The sequence below is a fragment of the Peromyscus californicus genome, unplaced genomic scaffold (genome assembly GCF_007827085.1).
Source record: "Peromyscus californicus insignis strain IS unplaced genomic scaffold, ASM782708v3 Scaffold_8__1_contigs__length_139910024, whole genome shotgun sequence".
Taxonomy (NCBI): Eukaryota; Metazoa; Chordata; class Mammalia; order Rodentia; family Cricetidae; genus Peromyscus; species Peromyscus californicus.
The window spans coordinates 105,237,991-105,251,666 of NW_026294606.1; the positions used below are offsets into that span (position 1 = coordinate 105,237,991).

The following is a 13,676-nucleotide window of genomic DNA, read 5'->3' on the forward strand; positions in this document are numbered from 1 at the left end:
CCACTGAGCCATCTTTCTAGCCCCAAGGTTTTTCTTTTTTTTTTTTTTTATGTTATAGTTAAGTGAAATCAAAATAAAAAAAATTTGATTCAAAGCTTTAAAATATGAGACGTACTTAAAATATACCTAATATGCAAATTTTACACAATTTTATTCTAGTTAAGTTAAAAGAAAATAAATATTTTAATCACAAAATGTTCAGTATAATTCTATCTGCTATGGTTGATGTACATGTCCTCCAAAGGCCTATTTGTTAAACCCTTGGCTGCCAATCTGTGGTGCTACTGGGAAGTGGCAGAAACTTTAAACAGTGGGAGTTAGTTGGAAAAAAATTAGTATACTGGAACATGGTCGGAGGGGGCATTTCTTTTAATGATTTATTTATTTTTATTTTACATGAATTAAGTGTTTTGTCTGGATATCTGTATGAGGGTGTTGGATCCACTGGAACTGGAATTACAGACAGTTGTAAGCTGCCATGCGGGTGCTGGGAATTGAACCCAGGTCCTCTAGAAGAGCAGCTAGTGCTCTTAACCACTGAGCCATCTCTCCAGCCTCCTAGACTCTATGAGGTAAGGTTGTTCCTCTGCCATGTGCTCCCACCATGGTATACTGGCTCACCATAGGCCCAAGAACCTCTAAAACTGAGCCAAAATAACCCTTCCTCGGGAAAGCTGATGACCTCATGTATGTTATCAGTGATGGAAAGTTTACTAACCTACTATCCTTAAAAAATTAATGACAGGGCTGGAGAGATGGCTCAGAGGTTAAGAGCACTGACTGCTCTTCCAAAGGTCCTGAGTTCAATTCCCAGCAACCACATGGTGACTCACAACCATCTGTAATGAGATCTGGTGCCCTCTTCTGACCTACAGTCATACGTGCTGTATACATAATAAATAAATAAATAAATCTTTAAAAAAAAAAATTAATGACAGCTGGGCGGTGGTGGCACACACCTTTAACCCCAGCACTCTGGAGGCAGAGGCAGGCAGATCTCTATGAGCCTGGTCTACAGAGCAAGTTCCAGGACAGCCAAGATTGTTACACAGAGAAACTCTGCCTTGAAAAACCTAAAAAAAAGAAAAAAAAATTAATGAGGCTGGAGAACAGCTTAGCAGATAAAAGCACTTGCTGTTCTTACAGTGGACTTGGGTTCAGTTCTAAGCACCTACACCCTGAGGCTCATAGCTTCCTGTAACTCCAGTTTTGGGAGATACAGGCACATACAGACAAAAAGGCACACACAAATACACATAAAATAAATTTTAAAAAATTAATTCATCTCTCTAGACAACTATCTAGTCTTCCACTAAATATATATTCAAGAGAAAAGTGAGGGAGAGAGAAACTGAAATGTTACTAAAATGTTACCAAATGTTGCTTATTTTTCAGAGTGACAAATTTTGGATAATCTATTGCATCATTTTTTTCTATTTTCTGCATAACTTAAATCTGCATGTGTGTACATGTGTATTGCATGACCTGAATGCACACGAAGTTCCTTTATCATTTTCTGCCTTATTGCCTTGTGACAAGTTCTCTCACTGAACCTGAAGCTGGCTCTTTTGACTAGGCTGGCTGGCCGGCCAGAAAGCTCTTGAAATCAGCCTGTCTGTACACCCTAATGTTGAGAGTTACAAGCATATATAGTCATGGCTGGCTTTTAAAGTCATTGTTGAAATCCAAACTCCAGTCCTCACGTTTACAGAACATGTTCTTTCTCCACTGAGTCATTTCCCTAGTCCTGTATCACATTTTAAATGAACATGTATTATATTTATAAAGATAATATGCTCTTTTTTATTTGTGTGTTTGTTTTTAGAGACAAGGTTTTTCTATGTAATCCTGACGGTCTTAGAACTCACTTTGTAGACCAGGCTGACCTTGAACTCAGAGATTCACCTGCCTCTGCCTCCCAAGTGCTGGCCACCACTGTCCAGCACAATATACAGCAATTTGACCACCAACATCTTATTTAACCAGATCAGGAAGGTTTCTTCTAGACTAACAAAGAAAATTCAATGCAGAAGTACAGCCCTGTCAACAAGCACACAAAACAAAGGCTCTCCAGATTTGAGTTTTCTCTCTCTTTGCTAAATCAATATCCTTACCCAATCATTACCATGTGTAAGGCATCTATGAAGCAAAGCTCCGAAGTCTCATACCTTCACAACAGGATGACCACCAGTAGAGGCCTTCACTGCCCCTCGGCTACCTTCAGTTTCATAATGGGCTCGATGATGAGTTTTAGGTTGCACTTCTATTTTCAATTCACATTGTCCAAAGTGAGTTGGTAAAGGCCAGTCTAATGGAGGTAATGAAGATGTGCTATAAACAAAACATACACACAGTTTCACCATATTATCATTGCCAAGCACAGATTCAAAGCATCTCTATGCCAGTTCCAATATTTTTTCCAATGGTTTTTTTAAACAAAGTATTCCAAAATCAACTTCACTTAGTAAGTTATAGTACCAATTATGGTAGGTATTTAACAGACCATCCTTTTAATTTAATTAATGCTTTATTTATTTATTGGTCTTTGAGACAGGGTTTCTCTGCATAGTCCTGCCTATCCTGGAACTTGCTCTGTAGACCAGGCTGACCTTGAACTCTAGTCCAGGCTGAGATCTACCTGCCTCTGCTTCCTGAAAACTGGGATTAAAGGTGTATACCCCTACCACCCTGATGATTATTCTTTTTAATGAATAAATAATTCTTTTTTTGTTATTGTTTTTTGTTTTTGTTTTTCGAGATAAGGTTTCTCTGAAGCTTTAGAGCCTGCCCTGGAGCTCGCTCTATAGACCAGGCCGGCTTCAAACTCACAGAGATCTACCTGTCTCTGCCTCCCGAGTGCTGGGATGAAAGGCATGTGCTATGACCACCCGGCAAATAAATAATTCTTTAACCTGAAGACTAAAATATATTGTTTCTGCTTTTAGGATTTCTTTTTTATTTTGAAAAAGGACAAACCCTATAATGATTTGTAAAACTTCCTCAACTCTATATATAACTATAAAAGCAATCAAAAAAGTAGTTCAGTCTCTTAAAGATATTCATCTCTGGCTGGGCGGCAGTGACACACGCATTTAATCCTAGCATTCAGGAGGCAAAGCCAGGTGGACCTCTGTGAGTTGGAGGCCAGCCTGGTCTACAGAGTGTGATCCAGGACAGGCACCAAAACTACACAGAGAACCCTTGTCTCGAAGAAAAAAAAGAAAAAGAAAAAAAGATATTCATCTCTGTATATATATCTCTGTAAGACTAAGTATTTTTTTTATGTGTATGAATGTTCTGCCTGCATGTATGTCAGTGTACCAGGTACATGTCTAATCCCTGCAAATGCCAGAAGACAGCATTATATCTCTTGGAGCTGAAGTTATACTATAGAAGGCTGTCAGCTGCCACGTGAGTGTTGTGAATCAAACCTAGATCTTCTGGTGTTGTAGAATATTAGTTTAAGATGTGTTACATTCGCCGGGCGGTGGTGGCGCATGCCTTTAATCCCAGCACTCGGGAGGCAGAGCCAGGCAGATCTTTGTGAGTTCGAGGCCAGCCTAGTCTACAGAGCGAGATCCAGGAAAGGCGCAAAGCTACACAGAGAAACCCTGTCTTGAAAAACCAAAAAAAAAAAAAAAAAATGTGTTACATTCGTTTATGCTGTGGGATATTTATTTAATGATGCAATGATGTGTTGCATTTCTTTAACTCTGTATAGCTGTGCTACTTTGTCTGCCTAAAACACCTGATTGGTCTAATAAAGAGCTAAATGGCCAATAGCTAGGCAGGAGAGAGAAATAGGTAGTGCTGGCATGCAGAGAGAATAAATGGGAGGAGAAATCTAGGGAGAAAAAGAGAGAGGAGGAGCAAGAAAAGCAGAGGATGCCAGCCACTTAGCAAGCTACAGAGTAAGAAAGAAAGATATAAAGACTAAAGAAAGGTAAAAAGCCCAGAGGCAAAACATAGCTAAAAAGAGAAACGGGTTAATTTAAGTTAGAAAAGCTAGCTAGAAACAAGCCAAGTTAAGGCTAGGCATTCATAAATAAGAATAAGTCTCTGTGTATTTATTTGGGAACTAGGTGGCAGACCCCCAAAAAGTCAAAAAAAAAAAAAAAAAAACCCAACCAAAATAAGCCCCACAACTACATTCTGGAAAAGCAGTAGGTACTCTTACCTACTGGGCAATCTCTCCAGGCCCCAAGACTAAGTATCTTTAAAATCTAAATTTTTAGATTTCTGTCTGTATGTATCACTCCACACTTTGGTAAGGATCTATGTGGAAATCCATCTATTATGCTTGTGGCCTTCTCCACTCCCTATCATTTCACTCTTCTCTCTGAAAAACTGCTTATCTTAGGCAATCCTCTGTTACTTGAGGAAAAATGTAGTTTCAGTGCATAACTGCTTAAAACAAGCATAAAGCATCTGTAGTATGTTTTTAAAATGTTAGTATTTCCCTTGGTTAATAAGAATTTAGACGGTATAAAGACCTAAAGGTTAATTTAGATATATTAATAATAAAAATGTTACATGGCTGCTTGTGGGTCTCCATGCTTCCCACCAAGATGACAATGGACTAAACCTCTGAACTGTAAGCCAACCCTAATTAAATGTTTCCCTTTATAAAAGTTGCCATGGTCATGATGTCGCCTCCTGGAATAGAAACCCTAAGACATAAACTTTCTGTACCATTTAAAAAAAAAAAATGGTACATGGGCTTGGGAGATTGTTCAGTAGGAAGAGTGCTTGCCATTCTATGATGAGGGCCTTAGTTCAAATCCCCAGAACACACATGTAAGCCAGCACAGTGTCCTCAGTCTGTAATCCCAGTACTGGGAAAGCAGAGACAGGAGGATCCCTGGGGCTTTCCAGACAACCAGGTTCAATGAGAGATCTTATCTTTTAAAAACTAAATGGAGAAGCAAATAAGGAATGAGGAAGACATCCAATGTCAACCTCTGGTCTCCACATGCACCTATATGCACACACGTACACATACACACAAAGAAAATATTGAACTAGAAAATTACTTACATATTTACAGGTCAAATAGTAATGGACACAAAGCTCAGTTAGTAGAGTTCTTGCCTAGCATGCAAGAAACCCTGAGTTTGAATCCTAGCATTGCATTACATAACACTTGTTATCCCAGAACTTTGGAGCTAGAGGCAGGAGGGTCAGAACTTCAAGGCCATCGTCAGTTATATAGTAAACCTGAGGTCAATCTGAGCTACATAAGATCCAGTCTCAAAGAAAGAAAACAAGACCGTTGAAAATTTAAAAAAAAAAAAAAAATTAAGTTAGGAAGGCTAAGCAAATAGCATGGAGGCTGGAGCTGTAGCACCACACATTTTAGGTCATCATGGGTCAACACAGTATTTAAAAGTAAATAAATTGTGGGGAAAATGCTTGCCATCAATAGGGCAAAGCTAGAGGAGAACTCGGTCAGTAAAGTGCTTGCCACGCTATGCAAGCACAAGGACACAGTTCAATCCCCAGAACCCACACAAAGGTGGAAGGCGAGAATCAACTCCAGAAAGTTGTTTTCTGAACAGCACACACAGGGAACGACACACATGCCACATTCATGCATATCCTCCACAAGTGTGCACACATACAACAATAAAGTTGTTGTGTGCCTGTGCATGTGTGTGTGGGTGTTAAGCTTGGTGAGCTCTAGGCCAATAAGAAGCCTTGTCTCAAAAAACAAGATGTATGACTCCTGAGGAACAAAACCCATAGCTGTTTTCTGGCCTCCACATGAACGAACACACACACACACACACACACACACACACACACACACACACACACACACGCTCACACACATACTTCTTCAAAATATGCAAATTCCCAGTTAATTTATTAGTAATATAATTCATACTATAACCCACCTGCACAATCATCTCTTCTAGATAAGGAAATTCCTTTTAGGGATCCTTAAAGGTTGTTTACTATTATCTACAATCTATCAGCTTTCATTTTCTTTATCTATATACTTTTAAATGTAACTTTAGTCAATTTAAAAACACTTTTAAGACTTAAAGGGAAATAAAAAGGACTTCTAAGTTTTTGGCTGGTATAATTTATTTTTAAAAAAACAAAGAACAAGGAAGATGAGGGCAGGGAGAGGGGAAAGAGAAGGAAGGAGAAAAAAGGAGAGAGAAGGGAAAGGGGAGAGGGAGGGGAGAAGAGAAAGGGAAGGGAAAGGGGAAGGCAAGGTAGTCAAACATAGACAGATAATGTAGTTAGACAATGCAAATGACCTGTAAGCATGAAAAAACTATCAGCAGCCATTTCTATCAACTCACCGAAATATAGGGGTGTGGCCAGGCTTTGGTTTGCTCCAGGTAAAGGGTGAAGGAACTGAAAGAAATTGGTCACCAGATGAATCTTTCTTTAAAGGATACTGAGATCCAAGGCCATCATCTACTGAAGTTTCCCGGGATGGTGATAAGCTCCCTTGATCATCAGAACAAACCTCTAATTTTCCTGGTAGTATGGCAGCTTGATCTTCAGAAGTCTTCCTTGTTTTCAAAGGGATATCAGTCTCTACACAGTACTGAAATGGGAAAGGTGCAGGGCCAAGGCCTGATCCAGTGTGGACAGAAGCAGTAAGCCAGGTATCTTCTGTTACACTTCCCCTAGGGGAGTGGCCAGGGGAAGGAACAGGTGAGTGATGGGGTGAAAGGGAACCAGCATAACAGACTTCAGCACTGGAGTGCCGTCGTTTACCACAGGGAGAAGTGGGCCTTGATGAGGGTCCTGAGGCTGGTCTGGGGCTCAGCCAATTCTCATCAGTGATACTGGATCTAGGAGAGTGGCAAGGAGATTGCCTAGGTGACAAGGAGTGTCCAGGTCCATACTGTTGCTGCCAGGAGTCTTCTCCAGGACAGCCTCCTGGAGAGCCACCTGGAGAAGTCAGAGGTGAGCCAAGAGTAAATCGAGCAGCAGCTTCATTCAACTCTGAGTCCACATCATCATAAATGTGTGAGAGAGATTCACAAGAAGATGCATCTGAGAACCAGCTCCTAGAAGAAATGCTGCTGGCAGGACTTGGACTAAAGGAAGACTCCCGGTAGGATGGCTCAAGTGGAAGATAGAGATGATCTCTAGAAGGTCTTTCCAAGTATTCCCTTTCTGGATCATTTATCTGTAGGTCATCTTCATGTGCATCTGTTCCTTGATGACAGTTAGGAGAGATGGATGTAATTTGAATACTTGGGCACTCAAAGGGTTTGGGACCACCTAATGGGCTATATTTAGATTCAGAAATATCACCAGTTCCTTCATAATTTTTGTGACTTTGGAGCTGAAATGATGGCGACAAAACAGAAGAGTGAGACTGCAGCAGTCCATGATGTGGTAAGCCAAGTGATGAGTTTAAAGTAGATGGAGGTGGATCTACATTAAAGATGTAAATGGATGCACAATCATCTGGCTCAATATCTATGAAAGGGAAGGAAAAACAAAAAAAAAAAACCACCACAACCAAAAAAGTCAATAAAAGAAATTAGAAAATTCAAGTGTATAAATTACTAGATGAAAAATTAATAACAATCTTGAGAGAAAAAAAATTGGATACCAAAATGCATGTTATTAGCTCCAGTAAAGGGTTGGGCACAGTGATTCTGTTTATTGCAACACATGGGCAGAAAGATTACTGAGCATTCAATGCCTATCTTAGCTATAAGGTGAGTTTCAGGCCAGCCTGAACCACAACAAAGGTGAATTTAAAAATGAATCTTTTTATTTTTGCAGCTATGCATGAATGTTACATATGGAAATACGTAATTATGTGACATTCTTTTTCTTTACTTCCACATTTCCAAAAATTATTATCTGAGATTAGAGAATATTTTTTTCTAAAAGGTATATATCTATATACTCTCACACAAATAAAACTAATTAAAGCCACAGAACTATAAGATAATATAAACTGGGCTAACAAGATGGCTTAGTGGGTAAAGGTGCTTGCTGCCAAGCCCAATGATAATGAGCTCAACCTCTGGGACCCACATAATAGAAGAAAACCAACTCCTACATGTTGGCCTACAACTTCCATATGAGCACTATGGCATGTGCATACTCATACCACCACCACCACCCAAGGGGAAAAAACCCTGAATTTAATTTAAAATTTCAGATATTTTATTATTTTCATTTTTTGTGTTTGCCTGAATTTATATTAATATACCACGTGTGTACAGGCGGCATCAGATCTCCTGGAACTGGAGTTACAGAAGGTTGTAAGTCACTTTGTGGGTACAGGGAACTGAACCTAGATCCTCTGTAAAAGCAGCAGGTGCTTTCACTATTGATGTATATCCCAGACCCAAAGAATTTTTTTCTTTTTGGTTTTCGAGACAGGGTTTCTCTGTGTAGCTCTGAATTTCCTGGAACTCACTCTGTAGACCACAGTGACCTCAAATTCACAGAGATTCGCTTGCCTTTGCCTCCAGCGTGCTGGGATTAAAGGCGTATGCCACCACCACCACCCTGCAAGAATTTTTTTTAATGATAGAAATATTTTTCAAATGATAATTGGCACTTGCAGGTTAAGACTGAATGAAACAAGAGTCTTTGAAAAGCACCAGGGGCCCGGGCCGGGGTGGCACATGCCTTTAATCCCAGTACTCGGGAGGCAGAGGCAGGCAGATCTCTGAGTTCCAGGCCAGCCTGGTCTACAGAGCAAGATCCAGGACAGCCAGAGCTACACACAGAGACCCTGTCTCGAAAAACCAAAAAAAAAAAAAAAAAGAAAAAAAAAAAAAAAAAAAGAAAAAGAAAGAAAGAAAAGAAAAGCACCTGGGGCCAGGCGGTGGTGGTACACACCTTTAATCCCGGCACTCAGGAGGCAGAGGCAGGCAGATCTCTGAATTCGAGGCCAGCCTAGTCTACAGAGCGAGATCCAGAATAGGCACCAAAACTACACAGAGAAACCCTGACTTGAAAAAAACAAACAAACAAACAAAAAAAGAAATAAAAAGAAAAAGGAAGAGCACCTGGGAAGTCAGGTGGTGTTGGCACATGCCTTTAACCCCAGGACTCAGGAGGCAAGGCAGGTGGATCTCTGAGTTCAGGCTACAGAGAAACCCTGTCTGGGGGGGGGGGGGGAAGAGAGAGAAATAAAAGCCCTTGGGGGTTGGGAGGGAGTGATGGTTCATACTTAAAATCCTGAATTTGGGAGGCAACAGGATCACCAGTTTTAGGCCAGGGCAGGCCAGGCAGTGAGTTTGAGGACCATTCTGGGATACACAGTGAGATTGTCTCAAAAACAAATGGTAGATTTTTATTAATTTTTTTGGTGAGGGTATGGTTGGTTGTTTTTTGTGCTACCATTAACTTTGACTCTTATTCACATTATTTCTCTCTGTAGGTCTCAGTTTCCTTGCAATAAAATTCAAGATTTCTCTTTTAAGAAGTGTCTATAATTAACACAGACATCTTCTTCCTCTTTAGTTATATCATTAAGAATTCATGTTTTCATACAGCAGACCATTTTACAAAAGCCACTGTTTGGGGCTGGAAAGACGGCTCATCAGTTGAGAGCTCTTCTAGAGAATCTGGGTTTATTTGTTTTGCTTTTCAGGTTTTTTGTTTGTTTGTTTGAGACAGGGTTTTACTATGTAGCTCTGGATGTCCTGGAACCCACTATGTGGACCAAGTTGGCCTTGAATTTACAAAGATCTTCCTGCCTCTGCCTCCCAAGAGCTGGAATTAAATAAGGGCCTGTGCCTGCACACCCAGTATCTAGATTTGACTCCCAGCACCCATAGCAGCTCACAAGTGTCTGTAACTCCAGTCCCAGGGAATCCAATATCCTCTTCTGTGGGTACAAGGCACACACATAATATATAGACACATATTAGGCAAAACATCCCTACACATAAAATAAATTAAAACAAAAAAAGCCAGACATCACTAGATCCTTTACCTAAATAGAAAATAACTGATTGAGGATTTTAACTTATAGTTGATTATTAATCTTCATAAATTTAGATTTTTTTTTTTTTTTTTTTTTGGTTTTTCAAGACAGGGTTCCTCTGTGTAGCTTTGCGCCTGTCCTGGAACTCACTTTGTAGACCAGACTGGCCTCGGATTCAAAGAGATCCGCCTGCCTCTGCCTCCCCGAGTGCTGGGATTAAAGGCGTGCAGCACCACCACCACCACCACCACCACCACCACCACCACCACCACCACCACCACCATCACCACCACCACCCAGCTAGAATTTTTAATTTATTCCCCAGCTAGGCATGATGACACACCTATGTGTAATCTCAGTACTCCAGCCTGGGCAGTGGGATAGAGTTTAAGGCTTGCCTTGGTTGCAAAGAGAAACTCTTTCTCAAAATAAATAAGAATAAAGTAAGATAAAATCTACCCCTTGCTAGAATATTTAATACTAAGCAAGTCCTGCCAGAGACTTAACTATACTAGCAACTACTATATTCTTCATCATTATATAATCCAGTTTTTTAAAAAAAACTCATTTTTAAGAATAAACTTTAAAAATCGTATTTTTTTAAGTGGAAATCACCCATGAGAGACTTTATAGTTTCATTCTAATGTTGATTGTTATACCAATGTTATTTCAGTGGTTGATTAATGCTGAAATTCATACCTCCTTCCAAGTAAACTAGATAAAAAAGCAGCCGGGCGGTGGTGGCACATGCCTTTAATCCCAGCACTCGGGAGGCAGAGCCAGGCGGATCTCTGTGAGTTCGAGGCCAGCCTGGTCTACAGAGTGAGATCCAGGAAAGGCGCAAAGATACACAGAGAAACCCTGTCTCGAAAAACCAAAAAAAAAAAAAAAGCATATACATAAATGATGTCTTGAGGCTATAGAAATGGCTCATTGGGTAATAGTGCTTTCTGTGCTGACATGAAAACTTGAACCCAAATCGCTATCAAACCACGAAAAGAGGTGGGTATGGCTGCCTGTGTCTGTGACCTCAGCACTGAGGGCTGAGAGGCAGACAGGTCTCAGGAATTCCTAGCAGGCGAGCTAGCTTAGCTGAAATGGTGAGCTTCTGATTCAGTGAGAGACCCTGCCTGTCTCAAGGCTACAAGGTGAACAGCAATAGAGGACAACACATAACATCCTCCACTAGCCTCCTTGTGCACGGGAGCATGGACACACACACATATAAACACATGCAGAATGTCTTAAAGTAGTACAAAGACATGAACACAAAAAGTAATGTACTGCTTCATCTTTTTCCTATGTGTTTAAAAGTCCCAATTCTGAAAATAACAGCAGTCACTCCAACCACACTAGATGTCATGATGCTCCAGAACCACCTCAAGACTTAATTTATTTTAAATGTTCTATCAGCCACCAGAGGGCCCTAGGAAAGCAGACAATAATCTGGAAAACAGTGATAGCCTGTTCATGTCTTTACTAACAGTAAACCAGGAGTTGGCAAAATACAGCCTGTGAGCCAAATCTGTCCCTACCACCTGCTATTTTGTTTATGACAACCTACAAGCTAAGAATGGTTTTTAAAAGAAACTGTTTTATGAGATATAATAATGTGATTCAAATTCAGGTGTCTATAAATAAAATTTTATTGGAACTTGGCCACATTCAATTATGTGGGTTACTTTCCCACAATGATAGAGAAGAGTAACTTCAAAAAAACACCTAAGTGGATGCCACACTGCTGCTTGGGACACAGTGATATAGTTTTGCAGTGCTCAGAACTGAACCCAGTGCTTTACAAATACTTGGCAAACATTCTCCATCAAGCTATATACCTAGCATTTTTTGCTTTGTTTTTGAGATAGAGAAGTGTCGGTGAGGGAGTATCTCACCATGAATCCCTGACTGGTCTGCAAACTGCCATGTACACAAAACTGACCTACAACTCTCTATGATACCAGTCTTGTGTTGACTTGCAGTGATCCTGCTGCCTCTGCCTCTGCCTCATGGCAAACACCAGTAATTCCAACAGATGGATGGCTGAGGCATACATAGCAAGACTGTCTCAAAACAAAAATTAATAGCAACAACAACAGTCAATCAGTAAGTAAGCAAGATCTACATGGCAGTACAGGCTCATAATCCCAGCACTGAGAGGCAGAGTTAGGAAGATTAGGAATCTGAGATCACCCTTGGCTATATACACCTGGCTCCTCAGTCCAGCTCTGCTTTCAAATTTTTAGCAAGGCACAGTGGCTCATATCTGAAATTCCAGTACTCAGGAGGCTAAGGCAGGAGGATTGGCACAAGTTCAAGGCCAGCCTGAGCTACATAGTGAGTTCCAGAACAGTCTGGGCTATATCTCAAAAAGCAAAAACAACAAAAAGAATGACTATGGATTAAACAATTCTTCCCAGTTATATATTCATGAGAATGAAAATAGGTCTATATATGAATTTGTACACATATGTTTGTAACAGTGTTATTTGAAATGGCCAAAGGGCTCACAACCATCTGTAATGAGATCTGATGCCCTCTTCTGTTATGTAGGCATACATGCAAATAAAGCACTCATATACATAAAATACATGAATAAATAAATCTTAAAAAAAAGAAAGGGAGAGAAAGAGAGAGGGAGGAAGTTAGGAAGGAAGGAAAAAAGAAAGGAAGGGAGTAAGGAAGGAGGGAGGGAAGCCTTTAATCCTAATCCCAGCACTCAGGAGGCAGAGACAGGCTAATTTCTGTGAGTTCAAGGCCAGTCTGGGCTACAGAATGAGTTCCAGGACAGCCAGGGCTACACAGAGAAACCCTATCTCAAAAAACAAATAAAAAACAAAACAAAAACAAAAACAAGAATAAAAAATAAAATATAAAATAAATTTTAAAAATGCTGCTACATCTAAAGAAATGCTGCTACATCTTGAATGAGCCTTGAAACATTCTAAATGAAAGGCACAGACACACAGTCACACAATAATTATACTGTGGCCTTTGTATTATATACTCATAATAAACAAATCCTGATTTAGGAAGAAGTGAAGATAAAACGAAAAAACTAGCGGGGTACAAAGTTTTTTGTTTTTTTTTTTTAATGAGCAATTAACCCTGCTCCCAAATTTCCACACCTCCCCACTCTACTTTTTCTTTAGGCAGTAAGCGAAAATTTTCTGACAAGTAGAAGGATGACTGGGCAACCATACTAAAAACAGGATGATGAAATAAAGTAACTCTAAAACGTGCACACTGAAACCCTAGGTGCTCTTCTACTCCCTTGGCTCACAGCATAACACACTCACACTCTCTAGGCAATAGACTGGCAGACTTCTCACTTGGGAATCTAATTAACCTAAGAAAAAAGAACTACAGATAATGACTTCAAAAGTAACCTAGTAAAAACCCCTGCAGTTAGCAAACACCACTTGTGATCACACAATATATAATTCTGGTGCCCCATTTTAAGTGATAAGCAGGTAACAACAATCACCACATAGCTGAGAAAAGCTTCAAAATTTGAAACCGTCGAAAGCCATAGTGGCACATGGCTCTAATCTCAGCTATCTGGAGGTTGAGGCAGAAATATCAAATTTGAGGTATAGTGAGCTTCAAGCCAGCCTAAGCAGCAGAGCAAAACCATGACTCAAAAAACAAAAAAAGGAAAAACAAACAGATGCCCATTTAAGATTTAACAAGAGCCAGGTGTGGCAACACAAGTCTGTAATACTATAGTACTAAGGAAACTGAGGCA

The 13,676-nt window shown here is 40.1% G+C and overlaps 1 protein-coding gene across 2 annotated transcripts in view; it reads right to left on the reverse strand.

The window, feature by feature from the left end:
- The window catches only part of Nfatc3 (nuclear factor of activated T cells 3), a 91,551-nt gene that overhangs the window by 63,079 nt on the left and 14,796 nt on the right, over window positions 1-13,676 (reverse strand). For both annotated transcript variants that reach the window (XM_052728079.1, XM_052728080.1), the window contains exons 2-3: window positions 6,315-7,452; window positions 2,169-2,331 (exon numbers count right to left, since the gene is read on the reverse strand). In XM_052728079.1, coding sequence (XP_052584039.1) covers window positions 2,169-2,331; window positions 6,315-7,452 — 1,301 coding nt within the window. The remainder of the gene's footprint in view (window positions 1-2,168; window positions 2,332-6,314; window positions 7,453-13,676) is intronic.